The 24,065-nt window shown below is 35.9% G+C and overlaps 1 protein-coding gene across 1 annotated transcript in view; it reads left to right on the top strand.

Annotated features, from left to right (window-relative positions):
* Kcnq5 (potassium voltage-gated channel subfamily Q member 5) overlaps nucleotides 1-24,065 on the top strand; it is a 544,104-nt gene that overhangs the window by 338,190 nt on the left and 181,849 nt on the right. The window contains exon 2 of the mRNA XM_027928097.2: nucleotides 18,046-18,136. Within this exon, the coding sequence (XP_027783898.1) occupies nucleotides 18,046-18,136 (91 nt within the window). The remainder of the gene's footprint in view (nucleotides 1-18,045; nucleotides 18,137-24,065) is intronic.

Raw genomic sequence — 24,065 nt, 5'->3', positions numbered from 1 at the left:
GGTTCAATCCGGCACCACATAAAAAAAGAAAGAAAATAAAGGTACTGTGTCCATCTACAACTAAAAACATATTTTTAAAAAATATTTTTTTAATATTTGGGGATTCATTGGATTGCAATAAATCTGTATATCACTTTTGGAAATATGGTCACATTAATTAATTAATTTATTAATTCTGCCCAGTCAAGAACATGGGAGATCTTTCTATCTTCCAGTGTTTTCTTCAATTTTTTTTCTTCAGTGCCTTGTAGTTGTTGTTGTAGAGGTCTTTCCCCTTTATTAGATTAATTCCTAAGTATTTGGTTTGTTTGTTTGATGTTGTTGTTGTAAATGAAATTGTTTTCCTGAATGCTTTTTCACTGGATTCATTATTTCTGTATAGAAAAACTTTTGGTTGTTGTATGTTGATCTTGTATCCTGCTATTTTGTTGAATTTGTTTATCAGTTCTAGAAGCCTTCTGGTGGAGTTTTGGATTGGGAATGGGGGCCTTTTAAGTACAGAATCATAAAATCTGAAAATAGTAAGTGATAATTTGCCTTCTTCCTTTCCAACTTGTATCTTTTTTATTTCCTTCTCTTTCTTAATTGCTCTGGCTTAACTTTCAAGTACTATACTGAATAGGTGTGGTGAGAGTGGACATCCTTGTCTTCCTCCTGATGTTAGAGGAAACACTTTAAGTATTTCCCCATTCACTATGATGCTGGCTTTGGATTTGTCATAAATTCCTATTGCTTTTCATTCAAATATGGTTTTCCACCAAGCAGCACTAAACAAAGAAAACAAAGACCAAATACTAAATATTCCTCAGATCAGCTCATGTTCCTTTTGTCCAATAAAAATGACAAAACAGAAATAATAATGGGAATGAGAACTTTAGCCCTGCCAGAGACATTTCAAAATATGTAACTTCTTTTCATCTGCTACTATTCGTCCTTTGGTTAATTTTCTTTTATTTAAAGAGAAAAAAGTACATACATCTTTCCCTATGCTTTAAATTTATTTTTGAATAATAATCTTTAAATCCACAATAAATGATAACATAAAAGATTATATTCTTGATGAATTCTTTTTCACAAAGACTTGAGTAGAAAGAAGTACACACTCAATGCCTTTCTGGAGAATGAACTATAAAGCAGAGTAACCATTGTTTTACCAAATGAAAGTGAAAATCATATTTTTGCCCTTTATAATACTCTAAAACCGAGAACTAGCAAACTACAAGCATTGGACCAAATCTGGCTCCCCACCTGTTTTCATAAATAAAGTCCTATTAGAAACAGTCACACCCATTCATTTACAAACTATGGTTTTGCACTATAACTACAGAGACGAGTTGCTGTAAGAGAGACAATACAGCTCACAAAGCCTAAAATATTTTCTATCTGGTACTTTGCAGAAAAAAGTTGCCCTCAGCTGCTGTGAATCTTTGTCCTTTCCTTTCTCCTCTTACAGATGTCAGTAACTAGTAAGAAAAGACATAGCCCAGATTATTATGGCAAGAAATGGAAAATAACACATTTTTTTCTGGATCATTCAGGTAATATTTCTGGGTCCATGCCATTCTTATGCATTTTGAAGGGCCCAGGAATCAGAAACTATTTATGGTTCTCCAATAGCAGGGTCTTTCTGACACAACTCTCTGATTAAAAGCAAAGACAGAAAAGTACCACCCCCCAGAAAAAAGAAACCTGAATTTTTAACTGATGAAGACATTAAGGTTTAATTAGTGCATCCCCAGCAGGTACTAATAAGAAAACTGACTTATGTTTCCATTGTAAGATAGAAAAAATTAATGAAGATATAAAAATAAGTGCTCATGAAAACTGAAAATCGGGGGCAAAATATCCAGACAAATAGCACTTTCTACTTGTACATCTTCCATCACACTTAATATGTTTTAGTTTCAACAGTGCACAGGAAACAATAACAAAAAATTTACATAAACACTTCTAGAATTTTCAGTTAATAGTAAAATATAATATACAGCTACTTTGTTTTTCTTTTTTCCCCCTCAATGTCCTTCTACCTACATGGAATGGCCAACTTCAATATTTTAGTCACAAAAAGGGAGCAGGGGATTTTTGGTGTCTGTCACTATTACAGCAACAGGATAAAACACACCCTTTCCCTACTCACCAGACCTCCAAGGAGTGTCTACAGTGTTTAAAGTTGACTGAATATATTTTTGGACAGAGGAAGTACGTGTTGTCTAGGGTCTGTCATTGCTTGCCAACTTCTCTGTTCTATAAAATACTTCAGTGACTCTACACGTGGAAGCTGACTTCCGACTTCCTTTCAGCTCTGGTCACTGAGATCAACAGGTGCCACTGTATGTCAGTCCCTAGAGAACCATCTACCATCTCTAATCCATGGGCAGTAGTAGTTTCAGAGTTTATGGTTATTGCTCTCTGGAGACATCTGTCTGCTGGGTTTATTTTTTCCTGATGTACCACATCATAAAGTCTACTGCCAACAGCACTTTAACTTCTCAAGATCTTGTTTTCTGCTGTTTTAGTCACTTTACTGCTTTATTTCTGTAGACTAAAGACAGTGGAGAAAATCAGTAGCAATTGTGCACTCCATAGGCCATATACATAGCATAACCTGGCTTGATTCCAAGTTCTTGCTCTTTGTCAGCTTTTAAAAATTCCCATTTCATGACAAGATTCATATAGATAGATAGATAGATATAGATATAGATATATTAGAGATGCACCAAGATTTTCCATGAGTTGTGAATACTCTCAGAAAACCTTTCAAAGAAAATATGGATTAAAGCAAGTGGATTATATGAATCTAATCAGCTTATAATAACCAAATTTATGATTTATTTTTATCACCAAATATAAAACTATAATACCGAATATTAAAAAGCCTTAAAATAGCTTTTCAGACAAAAACAACACCAAGCCTATTTTTACTTTTGTTTCCAACAATATTTAAATAAATTTACTTCAGAATTTTAATTTTCAGATAATATATGGTTATCATAGAATCATAAAAAATTGCAATGAAGACATTATTTGTCTAATAAATTTCCAACCCTTTTTAAGGAAAAATGATTCAGGCCAGACAACTATTGTTAAACATCTTTTAACATGTTTTCAACACTTACCATGGCTCACTTTCAGGCATAAACAGACCCTTCAAAACAAAGCATGGAAAATTTAATCCACAAAGAGTCATATTATCAAAACTATTAGACTGTATTATTTTCTAGGGTGTCAGCACTGACATTAATCTCTTTAGAAGGTGACTTTAATGGAAACACATAGATTCTACAAATGTCTCTTCCTGACCCTCACAGATAACTTTTATTTTGTTCATGGCATAATTAGCACATTGCTCTGAGGGGGCCCCTTTCTCATCTTGGATGGGCAGATTGTCAGTTCATTAGCATAGCAGCCTAGGTCAGCAGAATTACTAGGGGTCGTTTTAATGATGAATTGGAATCTCTGCCTGGTCAGTTTAACCAAGGCTCATTCTTGAGTAACTGCTGCCACGAAGCAGTTTCGTGTAGGGCAGCTTCATTAGGACTCATTCACTTAGGGAAGCTCAAATAGTTTCCCAGGACCTGTAGTCATGAGGGGCTAAACACAGGCCCAGCTCACCCAAGCTATTGTGTATGGAGAAGATAGGACAAGCCAGCCTTCAGTGCTTCACCACACACATTCAAATACAGTTCTCATGACATCACTCTTCATGCAGCTTTGCTTAAACCAAGTCATAATCTGAGCATCTCTAATCTTGCTGGGCTTGTTTCATATTTTACATTTTCACACGTCTTGCTTTATAGACAGAGATTCTAAATGATATGTCCATTTAATTCATTGTCATAATTATGACCTATGTGAATGAAAACTTGTAAAGATTTTGTATTAATTAGCATTTTTCACTCAATTTGGTATCATTATTATGTTAGGTCACAGGGTTATCAGTCTGATGCTCTCCTTTTTTTCCTTAAAACACTACAGGAGAGGCAATGAGCATGACAAGGAGGCTGTGTGCCTGTGCCAGCAGCAGACAGAGCAGCAGTGTGGGATCAACTGATGTCTGACTTGCTGACGTGACTGCAGGCAGGGGAAGCAGCACACAGAACCATGAACTTCCGTAATTATATCCCATTATATGTTCCATCATGATATAATGCAGAAAATAGAAAAGAGACAGCCCTGCCCAGAGGGTCTACTCAGAAGCAATGGAGGAATTAATGTTCTTGAGCAGATCTTAAACTCTAAATAAAGAAGTTTGGATGAGATAGCAAGAGAGGAGCCATAATTTTTAAACAAAGAATTGACGTGATAAAAGCAGTCCCTTAAGGAGCAGGGTCTGCAAGATCTATGCAGGTTGAACTCCGAATGCACCATGGCTTTGGCTTCATAGATAAATGGTATTTCAGTTTTGAAACTCAGTAAATGCCACCTTTTCAGTGAGATACTCCCTGACCACTTTGTCCAAATATTCAACTCTGCCCACTTCTGCATCTTATCCCTCCCTGCTGCAGTTTCCCCTCCTTCACAGTTATCACTCTCTAACAGTATATGTTTTATTTATTTACATTATTTATGTCTCACCTCTCGTGCTAGAATGTAAGTTCTATAAGGGCAGGGATTTTGTTTTATTCATAACTAGAACTTTAGAACCTAGAACACTGCCTGGCACATAGTAGCCTCTAAATAATACATGTTACATGAATAAGTGAATTAACCAGTACCTGTTCCAGGCCTCATTCTTGATACTGGAAGTAAAGTGATTAAAAAAGAGAGACAAGGTTCCTGCTCTCATGGAGCTTACATGCTAGTAGAGGAGACCAAAATAAACTTGTATGTAATTTCAAGTGGTGCCATGTGATCAGAGAAAAACACAAAATGATAAGAAGAATATATAACAGCAGGCAGAATGTTTTTCTATGTAACAGAAAAACATTGTCGTGTCATTGAACACATGACAATAGCAAAGGCTTCATTTTAAGTTAATTATCTCTGAACAATATTCACCGGTTTTCAACATCAGTTACATTTCTGAGAAAGGGCACAGAAACAGAGTACTTGCAAAGGCCCAAGACCCTAACTATGATGAATTTCTAAACTGCAGACCTCAGGCCATTTAAGAAATAATTCTATTGCCTTGTTCTAGTCAACAAGACCATCCTTAACCATTGCATTCAGCCATCTTGTAGGATAAGAATGTGCTTTAAAAAACAAAAATTGTGAGCTGGAATGTAGTTCAGCGGCAAAGCCCTTGCCTCGCAAGGAAAAAAAAAATTATCATAAAATGGGATTTTAAGTTTAATTTTTAAATTAGATTTAATTTTAATTGATACATAAAAACACAAAAAAATGTTTTAATGATATAACTTGTGATGTTTCAATACATTTATACATTATGTGATCAATTTAATTTTGAAAGGTCATATCCCATTCAGATCAAGTGAGTGTCTTCAAGAAGATCTGACTGATGACTGACACCCAGAAGCAGGGCAGTGATGGGTCAGGCTAGACCTTCCCATCCAAGGCCTCTTCTCAAGAACATAGACTGACATGGACAGAAGAAGCACAGAGTTAAAGAAATAAAGAGGTTAGGAAAAGTTTTTTAAAAATAAATAAATAACAGCAAAAACAAAACAATTGAAACCCTAGACAGAGACCAATCAGAGGAACTGGAAAAAAGGAACATAGAAATAAACCAGTCTTACCCAGAAATTCTCTGAAGAACTCAGATTTTTTTGCCTCTGTATTTTTAAACAGAAAAATGGAAGCTCTTTTAATCAAGAACATATTTGTTAAAAACACACACTTGTTAACAACAATTTTGGATGGGCTATAAGCCAGACAAACCACAACTCATCTCCCTCAAAAATCTCCTTTTCTTAAAGACAGAAAACAGGATTAGAGAAGAAATGATCAAGTGATCCTACTTCAGGGATCATATTGTTAAAATTATGCAGAGAATCAGAGCTGTTCAAACCCCAAACTATTCTTTCTTTTCCATCAAAAAGCATGATTTTCAGACTAAAAGGGTTTCGTTTTTTAAATGTGATTAAGATAAAATGAAAAATAATATGGGCAAACTCTTTTTTATAATAATTTTTTATGCCTTCATTTTATTTATTTTTGTATGTGGTGCTGAGGATCTAACCCAGTGCCTCATGCATGCTAGGCAAGTGCTCTACCACTGAGCCACAACCCCAGCCCTGAGCAAACTCTTGACCATTAATGAATTCATATTTCTGGACCTACATTTATTACATTATAAGGCACTGAAGTATTTATAAAATTGAACTTTTATTAGAAACATTAATAAATCTTGGAAAAGTGTAATGGCTGCCAAATGATCAGAGAGAAGAAAATATTCTGATTGTCAAAAAACAGTAAAATAGGAAGTTCTGGACTTTGTATACTAATAAGCTCAAAAACAATTCCTAGAAATATCTCAGACAGAATATTAAGCCAATGGTTTATAAATGTGGGCAAACAACTGTGGTTACTAAAAAGCTACACAAGTTTGCCAAAAGCAAGAAACATTAAGTGATATTTATTTCTTACTTGGATAAGTTTACCAGCATTGCTATATCAGGGAAACAAAGTAAAAGATCTTTATTTCAGGAAAGCACTATAAGTGTTTTATGGAATCCTTGTGAAGTAAGAAGAAAAAATCAGGCAGGATGATAGGATAGTCCTGAGAACATGTACCTGGTATGACTTCTCCAGAGACAAGCCACAGTACTTATAAGAAAATCCTGAAGACAAGTACAAGACATTTAGAGGTTCTTAGAGTAGGGAGTTGATAGTTCATGCTAGGAATAAAATAATAAGTATAATATATAAATGTAATAAATATAAGACTTTTTAGAAATCCAAGTAAGCAAAAGTCAACTCATTTTTTAGTTTACTTTAAATAGATCCAAAGGGTGTCATTTGACTATTTTAAAAGAATGCAACTTTAAGCTGCATCAGTACTCTCAAGAAAGAGTAGTAATAAAAGCACATATTTACTGGTTTTGTGCTTAGTCATTCAGTCAAGCATATCCTGTATGCTGTGTATCATAGAAAAAAAGATTTGAGGATATTAACAAAATATATATACTGCAAGTAGATAAAATAATCTTAGGTCTGTCTTCCTACTGAACTGAAATCCCCATCAAGAGTACAGACAATATCCGAGTTCCCGGTGCCTGGTACAGTGTCTCTAAATATTTATGACTAATAGAATACAGGGAAGATAAGATAATGATAGACTAGTAAAAAGCAATCAAGAGTGAACTTCACCATAAACGCATACAACCGTGTTAGTAATGGATCCGTGTCATCATTAACATGGATTACAGAGTCACCTCTGAGCTTCCTAACAATGCAGGCAAGGAAACAAATATGTTAAAGATTACTTTTCCACACTAAAACATCTTCATTTTTTCCAGAAGCAACATATCACAAATTCTTGCAATAAAATACTGACAGAAATTTCACATGGAGGCCTCACTGAGCAAATGCAAAGTGAAATACTAAGAAACGCTTAAAGTCGAATGAATTGGCTGAATACTTTCTCCTCCTTCTCCAGGTAGTGGCAAAGAGCTGGGGTTTAACTCAGTGATAGAGATCTTCCATAGCACTGAGAAATCAAAACAGGTAATTACTTTAGGGACCAAGGTAGGGAGACCAGTGCTCCGGTTTGCTCCAGGCCCTGTGGTTTAGTAGGAAAAGTAAAGAAAATAAGTGACTGCATATGCTGGAGATAGTCCTTTTTGAAACCAAACTTTTGCTAATAGCTGGGCAGTGGAAAGTTTGAACTTGTGTTTCCTGGCAAGAATCAACAGTGCAGCTATTTTATGTTGGTGATTAAATGCCAAATCTTTGCTTACACTGGAGGATGATGATGGGTCTGAGTCTCACTTGGAGGGATACAATAACAAACTGGGCAAACTTAAAGAACAGTGACAAGGAAAGTGACAGACCTGGACATTGTTTCAAAAGCAGACAGCAAAGCAGACAGCAAACTGGGCTTGGTATATTTTATCTGAAGACTGAGGGGAAAGCCATGATATAAAACCAATGTTGTTTATCTGAAGAAGCATCTTAAGGAAGTGAGAGAACATGTCTTCTGTGGGTCAGAGCCTGACAGAAGGGGAGTGAGTAAGGTCCCAGATAAGAACAGTTGACTCAGAGGAGAAAATAGCTTTCCAACAGTACAGCTGTCTGCAACAGCCCTGTGTTGCCTTAAAGTGGGAGGAGGGTTCTAGACACTGGAAGGATTCAAAGAGAAACTGTTTAACTGTCTATCCGTGATGTTTTTAAAAATAACTCCTGTCTTGAAAGGGAGGCTCAGTCAGAAATCCATCTATCTCATAGATTCCCCCATCCTGGAGGAGGAATCTGTCTGAACATGTCCTAAGCTGGTGTCAGCGGGGTCCAGCCGCTGCTCTAAGGGAAGCCTCTTGAATGCTTATGGATTTTCTTGCCATGTTCTAGCTCAGATCCTTTTGCCTCATATTCCACAGAAACATACTGAGCAAGCGAAATTGCTCTTTCCCACACCTTCTAATTTCCCCTTAACATTACATCTAAAATGCAGCATTTCGTTTTTTAAAACTGTCAGCTGGTGACCCTATTTTTAAAACTTCACAAAGATTTCACTGACCATTCTTATTGATTATGGTCTTTATTAATATTTAGGACTCATTGTACTTAAGCAGAATTGTGCAACATTTCCAATCAAATATTCTAAATCAAATTCCAATCAAATATTCTAAATGTTGAAGATGCCAAAAATGTCATGCTAAATTTTTGTTGCTTTGCAATGGAAGGTGGGGTATGCTGTGAATAGATTTCAGGTGCAAAATGCACTTCTCTTACAGAAAAGTTACTCAGAAAGGACATTTACAAACTACCAAGTTTAGAAAGAGATAAATTTAGGATGCAGGAAGCCCTTTCCTCTGATGATGAGCTTTTGATTTCACCAGGCAGGGTGTCTTCCAGGCCAGTGCGTGTCTGTCAGCAGGTCACTGTGGTCACCAATACCAACAGGCATACCACCAACTCCAGCCATCAAAATTTGTGGTGCCTTAGCAAGGTCTCCTATCAAATGTTCTAAAGTGCATAGTTGATCAAAGCAATACTTAGAAATTTATGAAAAGTCAGATGCCAGGCTGAATTTCCTTTGGAAGTTATTTCTAAAGAATTGCTCTCTGCAAGGGCTGTAAATGTAGCTCACTGGAAGAATACATACTAACACATGCAAGGCCCTAGGTTAAATCCACAGCACTACAAAAAAAGAAAAGACTTGTTTCCTTCAAAGATTCTACATCTACTTCTTGTTGCATCCTTTATTTTAATCCCATGATTCCTTTCCTTTGAAGACACTTAAGATCTCCCCTCCTCCAAAGCCCTCTCAATATGTATAACTGACTTACATGGCAAGTTGCATTATGCAAAACTTAATAGTTCACCAGAATATTGCAGAGAGCATCTTCTGGGTAGAAATGTATGGCCACTTACAGCTAAGCTCAATGGGATGGTCACTTTATTTATTTTTTTAATTTGTTCTTTTTAATTATACATGACAGTAGAATGTATTTTGACAAATCATACATACATGGAGTATAACTTCCCTTTCTTGTGGTTTTACATGAAGATTATTTTAAATACCAGTTCTATCTCTTCTTTCTTCATTGCATCATTCACAATTGTTTGAAGATGGCTAGAGTTGTGAGTTTCTGTGAATGACAACAATGTAACTTGTCACGATTCATTTAATGAAGCATCAATAGAGCTTTTTTTTTCTTTTTTTAAATATCTTTTTAGTTGTAGATGGACACAATATTTTATTTATTTGTTTATTTATTTATTTATTTAATGTGGTGCTGAGGATCAAACTCAGTGCTTCATGCATACGAGGCAACCGCTCTACTGCTGAGGTACAACTCCAGCCCAGCAAAGCTTTTTCTAATGCTCTATTGTGAAGTTGTTTTAATTCTAGCTAAGTGAACCTGTGCTTCAGGTACAAGCTTTGGAAGCTGGACATCATCTAATCCGCAAGAACCAGTGATCTTTCCAAGTCAAGCTTCTTACCAAATTGATCCTGACAAACTGATTCTTAATTAACCCACAAGAAGAGTTGATGGTGGTTTTCTTGACTAAATTTAGAAAGCTTTTTTGTTTTTGACGTGCCCTTCTTTTCTTCTTACACCAATCAGTGCCTTCCAAAAAAGGTTTGGATGAAGGTTTGGATCAAAGTGAATTTCCTCAGAAACAAAATATGAATGAATGAATGCTTTAGGCAAAATAAAGGCCAATAACTGTTAGAGAATGGCTTTGAAAGAATATTCATCATATGATACCTTAGGATTCATGTATAAAAGACAAAATATCTATATTTGAAAAACTGATCATAAAACTTACCTGGGTAAATTATTGATGGCTGTCAAAATAGGCCATCTTCCGGCTTCCAGCCCTGACTTCCTATTCCGCCACCAAAGGCATCTTCATTGTGTGTGCAGTAGTCCTTCAGCAGTTTGGTGAAGCCTATTTCTCAGAAGAATTTTTATTTATTTATTTGTTTCTGATGTTACTGGATATTGAACCCAAGGGTGCTCTGCCATTGAACTACATCTTCAATCTGCCTTCATTTTTATTTTGAGGAAGAGTCTGGCTAAATTGCAATTCTCCTACCTCAGCCACCTGAGTAGCTGGGATTATAGGTGTGCACCATCATGCCAGGAAGAATTATGTTTTTAAATGCATAAAATACATGTGATCATATAAGAACATTTTATATTGAAATGCTATTATTGAAATATTAAACATATTTTTACATGCTAAATCATATCCTTCTTTCTACATGCATTAAAAATAGCCCTAACAAAGAGTCTAATGACTACACCAATCTCAAAATAGTGATGAGAAAAATTACTATTCAGTAGGAAAAATTATGATTTTATCTATACTATAAAATCAGATATAAAAATATTTAATTTCTATCAGTGACAAAATCACAAGTGCTACGGATACTACCAGGATTTGTGGCCATGAGTTAGTGCAAAATAAAGACATTGTGGTTTTCCCACTCATGTGCACAACACCTTAAATTTATGCACAGATTCTTTGGACACCTGTTGACCCAATATAAGGCACCGTAAGTCCAATGACTCTTGCCACTATTCCCACTTGTATTCAGCCACCAGAGAGAGGCAATAGGGTGATAGCAGGTCACCAGCATGCACATATACACATATGCATGGGACCTCCAGAATCAATGATATCAGTAAAGCCCACTCACATCACAGTAGTGTACCACATCACTACCAATGAGCCCAATGCCTGATTGTCACATCAGAAGGGTCATTGTGTCAAATCAGTGCCTTCTCCAACCAAGAAGTCTGCCCCTGAAAATTTTCCCAAGAGCTACCTCATAGAAGAATGAACTGTTTTTCTCTATGATGTCATTCATCAAGTTCAGAAAGTGATCCTCAAATATCCTTTATGCTTCTTTACCAAAACTTTATACATTTGGTCTGTACTGTTCTCAGGATAATAGGTTTTACACATTTATTTCCTTTGGGGAAAAAAATGCATCTGTATCTCCAACCTAACTCTCTGCTCAAAATTTTGATTGACATTTCCATGTGGATGTCTAAACCTAGTTTTGTCATTTTGTCCCCAAAATCAGTTTCTCCTCCTGACTTTGCTAATTTTTCTCTTCTTAACTTATCAGGAGCATCACCAATAACTATGTATGCAAAGTTCCCAGCTGCCACGCCCCTTCCCAATCTCCACTCCCCAGTTCACAGCAGCCCTCTAAGCTGCTTCTAATCTATTCTCATTTCTACTTTGCTCCTGTAGGGGTAAATTTCCACAATAGAAGTTTCTGGAGACACGCATTCCAGAAGGAAGGTACAATAGAGAACGGCAGCAAGCCAGAAAACAAATAAGGCAAAATATTTGCTCCCTGTTTCATGGAACAAAAGTAATCAAGCTTGCAGCACAGGGTGAAACAGGCAGCTGAATTGGAGTCTGGAGCCATGTTGGGGAGAGTTTCCTCTCATTAGAAACTCTAATGATATTAGTACTCTGTCAAAATTTATTCAATGGCTCCCATTGTCTACTGAACTAGATACAGACCCTGCCCTACAAGCCTGTCATTTTTTTTCTGGCTTGCTGCCTTTCTTATATCGTACCCTCCTTTGGAATGTTTCTCTCCAGAAATTTCTCTAATTGAAATCCTACACTTCAAAGACCATCTCAAATATCATCTATTTTGGGAAACTTTCTGAGTCTGCTTCTACCTTTGTTACCTTTCCCAGTTGAGTAAAATCCCTTCCTTCTTGCCGTCTCTGAAACATTTTTTTTAGTGTTTATCTGCTTCTGCCTTTTGTTATGATCCAATATTTTTACCTTTTCCATCTCATTAGATATGTACTTCCTAAGTGTGGGTCTGCTTAATTTATCTTTGTACTCTGTTGTGCTTGACATAGTGTCTTTCACAATAAGAGGAGAATTCAATACATGTTTTCAATTGAAATGAAATGATTCCTATGCAAAAAAAAAAAAAAAAAAAATGGATTTGCAGTACTGACCTGTCTGATGCTTTTCATGTATCAGGCATTTACTAACTATAATTCACTGATTAATTAGTAAGTTCTAGTGATACTTTGCTTGCATCTGACCTTGACTCACATGATCTCATGGACTAGAGTATTCTATCTTTCTAACTATTCTCCTAACTAACTCCTGCTAGTCCTCCAGGACTAGTTTTTCCAGAATTTTCTTCAAGAAGTCTTCCCTAACCCAATTGAGTCAAATGTATGAAAGATGATATATCATGAGCTTTGTAATGTTTTGAACAACCAATAAAAATAAAAAATAAAAAAAATAAAAGTCTCACCAAATGACAAAAAATAAATTAGAAAAAATAATTAGAAAAATTTTCCTTAATGGGATGGATGATTATTTATTTATTTATTTTATGTTTACTTACTGCTAGAACAAGATTGGGTTCAGCATCAATTCTAATGTGTATTTTTTGTAAGTTGTGAGAATCTTTGTTCATATGTAAAAATAGATGGAACTGGAGCAAAACTTGCTATAAAAATGTCAATCAACTCTTTGAACTCTTCCACTTTACATGCCAAAACCACACAGTGGCACATATTCAAGTATTATTTTTGTGATCTATCGACTGACAACTCAGTTAAATTTTTCTCAATTTTATTGAAAATAAAGAAATGGAAATCATAAAAAAAAGGAAGTCTTACCTAACCCCAGTTCGGCTTCATGGGTATGCAGTCTGTATAGTCCCATGGATTCCCACACTTAAAATGGTGCTAAACTTGGATTCATACTCTGTTGTTTCTATCATGAAATTCTTAATTTTTAGCAAAATGCCCATATCTTCATTTTGCATAAGAAACCACAAATTTAGCAGCCTAATCCATCCTTTACCACATGCTCCCATCATCCCCAGTACTTTCCCTATCATTGCAATCATCACTACGAACATTTTGTTTATATCTGCTTTTTTGTTTACATCTGCTTGCCTCTCTGTATGTTCTGATAGACTTGATATTCTGTGAAGGAAAAAAGGTAACAAGGAATTTTTGTCATTGTTACAACCCTCACAGTTCAGACTAGCATTATATGTTTAATCAGTATTTACTGAATGGATAACTGGATGAATGATAAAAGGAAGGGCGAGGGAGAAAGGGATAAACTAATGAACATATTTGTCCATCCATAGCTTCGTGGGCAACCAGAGCAACAGAGGTCTTTGGCTTGCAGTCTTCAGATGGGCCTCTGTAGCAATGACAATACTAGTACAGAAACTACTCTCATTAGAAAGGAAGGTAGTATTAAATCAAAAAAGAAAATGGGAAAAGTGGTAAAATGAAGGGGAAAGACTAAGCAGATCCAAATGTTAGTGAGGAAAGAACTAGCAAAAAGTTCTGTTTTGGACACAGACATAAGAGATTATGAGTCTACCACTGAGATCTCTTGGAGAAGAATGATATTTTGTGATTAAACAATTGGCCAGCTCACTTTTCCTAAAGTTTTCTGGTAAACCTGGACTCAAGGAGCATATCCAGATAATGGCCACTCATTAGAAAGGAAACATCATCATCCTTTTTAGACACCACATCCTGTTCCCAGCCACTTTAATGATCCCTGAGTTTTATTTTTTCATTGGTAGTTTGACAGTGACGAAGGTATGAGGTTTTGACTATTAGTTTACAATTTCTAGTCTATTGGGATAAATTTAACATATAATCGAAAGTATCCTGATTTGTTAGATATATAAGTCAAGGATCAATGAGACATTATTAATATTGTGTGCTAGGTTTGTATCACTAGTAGAATCCTTCCCCTTGGAGCCATCTTCTATCTGGAACAGCAACTACTTCTGTCTTGTTTTAAAGCAATACAGGGGTAGTCTCCAAAGTCTTGTTGAGCCAAGAGCATGATCACCATCCTCATCAGGTACAGGGAAGCTCATCCAGCAATTCAGTGTGAAGGCTGACTGCACATAGTGCTCATACTCTCCTGCTACACAACCTTGGACTAGCTACAAAAGATTCTTCACCCTCAGTTTTCATAACTGTACACTGGAGACAATGACATTTCTACTCCACAAATTTGTAAGGATAATGAGGGAGAATGCAAATACAGGGGGTTTAGTGCAGTGTCCAGCCTATAGGAAATGTTCTGTGAATGTTGGTAATTATTATCATCATGCAGGATATAAGCAATTATGTACTTTCACTCTAGTTATCTGTTGGGATAGATACAAAGAAATAAGTAATAGATGATATTAGTCAGGGTCAGCAGATTTATTCTCTTTTTTTAGTGCACATTATTTATTTATTTTTATTACAATTTTTAATACACCATTATATAATAATTTATCATATCTCTGATTATATATAAGGTATGTTGACACCAAATTCACATCTTCATACATGTATTTTGTATAATGATGAGAGTCTCCTTTCACCATCCATGCTATTCCCCTTCTCCCTCCCTTTCCCTCCCACCCCGATTCCCTATCTAGAGGTAATCTTCCTCCCTTGCTCTCCATCCCAACCCCATTTTGAGTCACCCCCCCTTATATAGCAGATTTATTCTCTAAAGGGCCGGATAGTAAATATTTGTCTTGCTGGTCATACTGTCTCTTTTGCAACTACCCAGTTTTGCTATTGAAACATGAAAACAGTCACAGACAATACATAATGAATGGCAATGGCTGTGTGCCAATAAAACTTTACTTATAAAAACAGGTATGTGGGGCCAGATTTGTTTCCCAGACCATAATTTAGCTAATCCTTGGCTATAAGCCATTAGGCACTCTCAGTGAAGGGTGGTAGAAAGACTTATAAGACTTTTCAGGGCAAGCCAAAGAGAGGCAAGAATTAACTCCACTATTACAAAGAACACAAAAATTTATCTTTTCAAGGACCTTATTATAGAGTTTCTCAGAGATGAGTAGAAGTTGAAATTGTTCCAAAGCAGGTATCTTGGGTGTTTTGTTTTGTTATCTTGAAAATTGACTTTGAAACAAAGCCTTGTCTTTTATTAGACATTTTCCTTGGGAACTCCACTCCTCCCTTGATTCTGCAAGTTCCATCTTTCTTGAAATAAAAAATCTATAGATGGATTGGTAGGAAATGGTTGCCCCTGACTTCCACTCCCTAGCCGTATCCATGAAGTCTCTCATGATTGCTAAAAACTACAGGGGAAGAGAGCATTTTCTAATAACCTATGAGGAGACAGAGCACAGAGGTAATTTTTCTGTTAGTTTGATTACAAGGAAATTGAGATGCACAGGTAGCAGAGTAGATCACCCCTTCCCTTTTCTATTCTTCTTATTCATATAAAAGAATGACAAATGAGAATTCATGAGCAGTATCAGACTCAAACAATGGGCCAGTGTCCTGGTAACAGTGACTTAGAATACCTGACTTTTTGCCAAAGCTGCCAAACATGAGGTGGATACTGCTTCTTTGATAGGAGAGTGGCTGCAGTCTGCTCCAGTAGGAAAACATGACCACTCTCTCTCTCTGAACCTTTCTCAGGATCCCTGCTTGAAAAAAGATTTGTATTGGAAACTTATAGATTCTTAAATGTGAACACTTAAACACAGCATCACACACACAAACAAATTCACACATACAACCTTTTCTTTATCAATAAAATTGTTAAGGTGCCCCATTTACACCCTATATCATACTGTATTTTGATATTCAAAATGGCTAGTGTCTTCCAGACTTCAAACTATACTACAGAGCAATAGTAACAAAAACAGCATGGTACTGGTACCAAAACAGGCGGGTGGACCAATGGTACAGAATAGAGGACACAGAAACCAATCCACAAAACTACAACTATCTTATATTTGATAAAGGGGCTAAAAGCATGCAATGGAGGAAGGATAGCATCTTCAACAAATGGTGCTGGGAAAACTGGAAATCCATATGCAACAAAATGAAACTGAATCCCTTTCTCTCGCCATGCACAAAAGTGAATTCAAAATGGATCAAGGAGCTTGATATCAAATCAGAGACGCGCCGTCTGATAGAAGAAAAAGTTGGCTACGATCTACAGTCGGTGGGGTCGGGCTCCAAATTCCTCAATAGGACACCCATAGCACAAAAGTTAATAACTAGAATCAACAAATGGGACTTACTCAAACTAAAAAGTTTTTTCTCAGCAAAAGAAACAATAAGAGAGGTAAATAGGGAGCCTACACCCTGGGAACAAATCTTTACTCCTCACACTTCAGATAGAGCCCTAATATCCAGAGTATACAAAGAACTCAAAAAATTAGACAATAAGAGAACAAACAACCCAATCAACAAATGGGCCAAGGATCTGAACAGACACTTCTCAGAGGAGGACATACAGTCAATCAACAAGTACATGAAAAAATGCTCAACATCTCTAGCTGTCAGAGAAATGCAAATCAAAACCACCCTAAGATACCATCTCACTCCAGTAAGATTGGCAGCCATTAGGAAGTCAAACAACAACAAGTGCTGGCGAGGATGTGGGGAAAAGGGTACACTTGTACATTGCTGGTGGGACTGCAGATTGGTGCAGCCAATTTGGAAAGCAGTATGGAGATTTCTTGGAAAGCTGGGAATGGAGCCACCATTTGACCCAGCTATTCCCCTTCTTGGTCTATTCCCTAAAGACCTAAAAAGAGCATGCTACAGGGACACTGCTACATCGATGTTCATAGCAGCACAGTTCACAATAGCAAGACTGTGGAACCAACCTAGATGCCCTTCAATAGACGAATGGATAAAAAAAATGTGGCATTTATACACAATGGAGTATTACTCTGCATTAAAAAATGACAAAATCATAGAATTTACAGGGAAATGGATGGCATTAGAGCAGATTATGCTAAGTGAAGCTAGCCAATCCCTAAAAAACAAATGCCAAATGTCTTCTTTGATATAAGGAGAGTAACTAAGATCAGAGTAGGGACGAAGAACAGGAGAAGAAGATTAACATTTAACAGGGATGAGAGGTGGGAGGGAAAGGGAGAGAGAAGGGAAATTGCATGGTAATGGAAGGAGACCCTCAGGGTTATACAGTGGAGGGGGTAGAGAGAGAGGAGGGGAGGGGAGGGGAGAGGTGGGGAGGGGGGAGGGTGGAGGATGGGAAAGGCAGCAAAGCACAACAGACACTAGTATGGCAATATGTAAATCAATGGATGTGTAACTGATGTGATTCTGCAATCTGTGTATGGGGTGAAGGTGGGAGTTCATAACCCACTTGAATCAAGGTGTGGAATATGATATGTCAAGAAATTTGTAATGTTTTGAACAACCCACAATAAAAAATTAAAATAAAAAAAAAGATTTAAAACACCAAAAAAAAAAAAAAAAAAAAGATATAGTCACATACAAATATACAAAAAAAAAAATGGCTAGTGTCTACTAGGGCTTTTATGATTTAACCTATGCCTTTTCAAATGGGTCTGGTGTTTTATTCTTTCTATAATGATAAGGCAAGTTTCTTATCAAATTCCTCTTTTTTACTGTTGTTTTACAGTTTCCTCCTTGTCTTTGGTTGCTTGATTTTGTCCGTGTTTTCTACCATCCCTGAGCACACGAAATTGGCCTCAAGTTGCCTCTTAATTCTGGTAAGTGAAAATACATGAACAAGAATATGTATAAATTTTATGTCATATAATAATAACTGTCTATAACATTTATGCTATGCATTTTATCCTACAGAAATATCTAGCTAGAAAAAAAGAATATTACTAAGAAATATGAAAGTTTCAAAGATCACTAAAGCATTTGCCCACCAGTTTAACCTATAGTCAATCCTCAGGAATATACTTTTAAATTCAGGATTGATATTATAGAGCAATAGCTTGTGTTATAGGCACATCATAAATATAAGGCAGTATTTGATAGTAGTTTTAATTTTGTTTACCTATGCTAATAAACAAATTATAAGAAAAGTTAGTATTCATGAAGTATCTCATTATTGCTAAAAGCTACAGGGGAATACAGCATTTTCTAATAACCTCATTTTAGCAGTAGCTAAGTATAATTGGCCAGGAACTGTGAGATTATGGCACCTCATAAGAAAACAGAAGGCTCCTTCATGTTCTTTTCAACTGACAGACTATATTATGAGTTTTGCTTCTAATGCAGTTACCTGGTGAAAAATTCTGCAGTTTGCTCTGTTTCCATTTTGCTGTCAATCCTCAACCACACAGAATTACTTGATTCATTTTAAAATGGAAAAAGACCCCAAGATATTTTAGTGTGAATTATTCTGGGTCTTTTAAGCTCTTATACCTTCTATTACAACTGAACTGTAGCTCTGTGTACTCAAATCACATATGATTAAAAGTTTGATTCATTTACATCCATTTTAGCCTGCTCACTTCGTCCAAAATTATCAGAATTGACAGTCTCAGAACCATCTAAATGAACTGAAATAACTCGTTTCTGTAATGCTACTGGACAATGGAGGAAGGAGGGGAGCCCAATTAAGATGGTTTGTGTGCCCTAATAAACAGAGTTTGGTTATACACAGCAATAACCATTTACTATAGAAAAAAAAAGTTATTGCTATGAAGGTGGAAACTGAAAGACTTCAACTCACATAACCTGAGAAGAGGGCAGATGCTTTTCTTACCTTTACTTTTAGATGGCTAGTTTGTGCTTGAGATTGGCAAGAAATCATCAAGCCTTTGGGTTCAGTATTAGGGGGGAAAGTATTTTTTGAGTCTGGAACAAATCTATCTCAATTTGTTTCCATAAAAATTGTGCTCAGCAGTAGATTTCTAATGTTATGGTTATTGTTTCAAAACCCAAGACAGAGAACAGATAGACCAAAGAGCACATTGGAGAACTGTTCCATTTACAAGGTTTACATTTGGGTAGCAAGTGGGATTTTAGCCTTGTCCACCCCTTTGATTGCAACAAGTGATCTGAGCCCAAGGTTTAAAGCACAGCTGGTTTTATGACCACATGCAGAACTGCCAACCAAAATTTTAGATTTAAAATATAAATCTGACTTTCAGACTTGGGAACATGAAAAACTGGATCCACTATATGACCATTAATATATACTAGGAATAAATAAATCATCATTAGGAATCTCATAAAAAGGTTTCTTTCATAAATCAAGAATCCAAAATACATGGGAAAGAAAGAGAAAAATACTGGGGGGAAATGCTGGGGAGTGATATTGGCCAAATTACATCGTTATATTGTGTGCATGTACAAATGCATAACGATGAATCCCAGCATTATGTAAACTATAATGCACCAACAAAAAATATGACAAAAATAATTCAAAATGTTAGGTTGCATCCTTCAAATCTCCAAAGTATGTATTTACTCATTGCTAATTAATTTCTAAAGACTCTAAAGAAACTCTTAAAACTTCAAAGACCAAAATTGACCAAAACCTTGACTTCTTAAACATGATGAGCAATGAACAACTGATCAAAATTTAGTAACTAGAGTGCATTTTAGTTGATAAAATATAGACATTGTCAATTATTTTTTCCAAGTCAGGGAAAATGTTATGTTGCCCATGCTACTCCTTGGGCTTAAGTGATTCTCCCATCTCAGCCTCCCAAGAGGCTGGGATTAGAGACACGCACCACCACACTCAGCTTAAAGTCATTTTTGTATACTTTAGGATCCATTGTTGTGAACAAACACCAGAGGAGTAATTTAGAATTACATATAAATCACACATCACAATTGTGTATTTTTTCATAGCCTGTCCTTTTAGGGTTTTTTTTTTTTTTTTTTTTTTTAATGTGCTCAGAGATTTCCTATAATTCTATTTCTGGGCAAATAAAAGGTACCCACACTTCTGGCAGGGAGCAGACTACAAGCAAACCTGGCCCTCAGACAACCTCCCAGGGCCTCTCTGACACTCTTTTCCACCCAGTTGTTTCCTTAGGGCACCAAGGTATGGCATGCAGGTCATTTGGATGTTGTTTTGCTCACCTTCTAAGGCCCTGTGAACACTTCAGCTCTCCATCCCATAGATTAAAGAGGCTCTTGTCATCCTCATCCAGAATTATATGCCCAAAGCTACTTTGTAAATTTGAAGCTGCATATTTACTTCAATTACAAGCCAGATTGGTTGCTGCCTATGCTAATTTGCTCATTCATTCTTTTCAGTTGGGTGAACTAAGGTTTCATTTTATATACCCACTCCCTTTATTTCTTTCCACAGAAATAGCAATTTGTGAATTTAAGAATGTGATATAGTCTCTGTAGCCAGGCTCCATGAGTCCAAATTCCATTTCTGCCACTTTTTAACCTCTGTGATTTGGGGAAAAAAAATTTCTGTGTCTTAGTTTTCTCATTTGTTAGAAGTGGATAGGAGACAGATGTGGTAACACACGTCTGTAATCCCAGAAATTTGGGAGGCTGAGGCAGAAAGATCACAAGTTCTAGGCCAGCCTATGCAATTTTACAAGGCTCTGTCTCAGAAAAATAAAAAAAGTTTGGGGTGTAGCTCAGTGGTAGAGAGCCACTGGGTTCAAAACCCTCCCCCCCCCAAAATAGGAGACTTAAGGTGGGGGCACATACCCATAATCCTCCAATGATTCAGGATGCTGAGGCAGGAAAATTGCAAGTTTCAGACCAGCCTCAGCAACTTAGTGAGGCCCTCAACAAGTTAATAATACCCTGACTCAAAATAAAAATAAAATAACTAGAGCTGGGGTTGTGGCTCAGTGATATAGAGCACTTGCCTCACATGTGTGAAGCCCTAGGTTCAATCCTCAGCACCATATGAAATAAATAAAATAAAGATATAGTGTCCATCTGCAACTAAAAAATAAATAAATAAATAAATAAATAAAAGAAGTATACTGTAGCTCAGTGGTAAAGTGTTCCTGGGTTCAATCCCCAAAACCAAAAAAAAAAAAAAAAAAAAAAGTGAATAGGAGGATTTGGGAAAGAAGACAGAATAAAAAGCACCAGGACTGGATCTCCCTACCTAGACAACAGTTGCACTGGCAGAATCTGATGTAACTGTTTTTGGAACTCTGGGTTCTATTGACTGCTTTCAATTTCTAGAGGAAGAGTTGGACAGTAAATTATAGTCAATTTTAGCTCTAGCACAGTGGCCGCTACTGGTCCCTCATCCCAGCCCATAGCAGACAACTGTGCCTATGTTCCAGAAACAGCCTGAACACTACTTGTAGGAGCCAGGATGGGAAAAAGGACTCTGTCCTTCAAATGTCAGAGACATGTGCTATTATTGTTGATTACTGCTTCTGATCACAAAAATTCAGACAAAAGGTGGCAGCTATTCTTGTTATGCCTCCTATATTATTACAATCTCCTCCAGCCAAAGGGTCTTTAATGGAACTTGAAAGGTAACCTCCTCTTTATATTTATTTTTCCTCTTTTTGAAACCAATCTACAAAGATAAAATTTTGTGTCAGCAATAACTGAAAATAGTGGGGATGAAGAAGTAAATTAGCAAAGTTTCACGTTATCAAAGTTGTGCTGGTATAAATTCAACTTAGAGTGATATAACTTTAATATGTTAATAATCCCTATGGTAACCACAAAGAAAATTATTACAGCATATACACAAAAGGAAATAAGAAAGAAATTTAAACATTTCACAGCAAAGAAAAAAGAAAAAAAGAACTAAACACAAAAGAATACTGTAATGTAGAAAATGAGGGTCAAAAAATGCTGTAAAGTATATAGAAAATAAATAGCAAAATGACAGAAGTAAAATTTTTCTTATCATTAATAACTTTAAAGGTATATAGGTTAAAGTTCCCAATCAAAAGACAGTGATTTGAAGAATGGATTAAAACATGATTAAATTCTATGCTGATAACAAGATATTCTACTTTAGATCCAAAGGAAAAAATGGAAGTAAAAGGAGAAAAGAGCAGAGGTGGCCACCATACCAAAATCTGACAAAAAAAAAAAAGCTTTAAATCAAATGTGGTTTTGAGAGATAAGAATAATATTATGTAATAATAAAAGTTCTGATACAAGAAGATATAACAATTATAAATATTTACATACATTATAACAAAACATCAAAATATATGAAGCAGAAAATAACAGAATTGAAGGGAGAAATAAACAGTGCTACAATAATAGTTGGAGATTTCAACACTCCACAATCAATAATGAATAGAATAATCAGTCAGAAGATCAGTGAGGAAACAGAAGGCCTGACACAGTGAACAAACTAGACGTAGCAGACATGAACAGAACACTCTACCCAACAACACGCACACACATCTTCCCCAAGTACATATGGGACACTTTATAAGACAGACCATATGTCAGTTCACAAATTAAGTCTTAGTAAACTATAAAAGATGGATATCACACAAAGTAGCTTCTCATACAATGATATGAAGTTAAAAATCAGCACCAGCAATAAAACTGGGATATTCACAAATTTGTGAAAATTAAACCAATAACCTTACATGACCAATAGACCAAAGAAGATATCATGAGGACAATCAGGAAATATTTAGAGGTTTGAAAACACCAAAGATCAATTCAACAGCCTAACTTTACAGCTTATGGAAAAAGAACAAGTTAAACCAAGGACTAGCAGCAGGAAAGAAATGATAAAGGTTAGAACACAGACAAATAAAACAAAACAGGAAAAAAATAAAACCAGTGAAACAAAAAGTAGGTTCTTTGCAAAGATCATCAAAGTCAATAAACATTTAGCTAGATAGACTAAGAAAAAGGGAGGATTTGGCAGAAACTCAATGATTCTATAATAATAGGAAGGATTATAAGAGAATACTAAGAATAAATTTAATAAATGAAACAAATGAACTCCTAGAAATACAAAACCTACCACGACCAAATCATGAAGAAATATAAAATCCGAGTAGACCTATCAAGAACTGGTAAGGAGATTCTGTGAATGATCCAAAATCTCCTGAAAAAGAAAAGCTTGGGACCTATGACTGCACTGATGAATTCTGACAAATATTTAAAGAACTAATAGCAATTCTTCTCAAACTTTTCCAAAAATTTAAAAGTGAGGTAATATTTTCTGATTCTATCGAGTCATAACTACTTTGATACCAAAGCCAGAGATACTACAAGAAAACTACAGACTAATAACCCTGTGACCATGGATATAAAAAAAATCAACAATATATTAGTAAACCAAATTCAACAGCATGTTAAAGAGATAATATACCATAACCAAATGAGATTTAATTCTGGATAGGAAAGCTGGTTCTACCTGGTGAATACACCACTTTAAGGGAACCAGCCATGTTATCTTTTCAATAGATGCAGAAAAGGCATTTGACAAAACACAACACCATTTCATGATAAAAACGAAACACTCAACAAAGCAGGAATAGAAAGAAACCACCTCAACATAATAAAAGCCTTATATGAAAAACACACAACCAACATCATATGCAATGATAAAAGACTCCAAGTTTTTCCTATAAAGTGAGAAACAAGACAAAATGTTTTTACCACTCTTATTCAACATATTACTGTGAGTTCTAGCTAGAGAAATTAGACAAGTGAAAGAAATAAAAGGCATCCAAATTGAAAAAGTAA

The sequence above is a fragment of the Marmota flaviventris genome, chromosome 6 (genome assembly GCF_047511675.1).
Source record: "Marmota flaviventris isolate mMarFla1 chromosome 6, mMarFla1.hap1, whole genome shotgun sequence".
NCBI classification, from domain to species: domain Eukaryota; kingdom Metazoa; phylum Chordata; class Mammalia; order Rodentia; family Sciuridae; genus Marmota; species Marmota flaviventris.
This window is presented reverse-complemented; position numbering and strand designations above follow the sequence as displayed.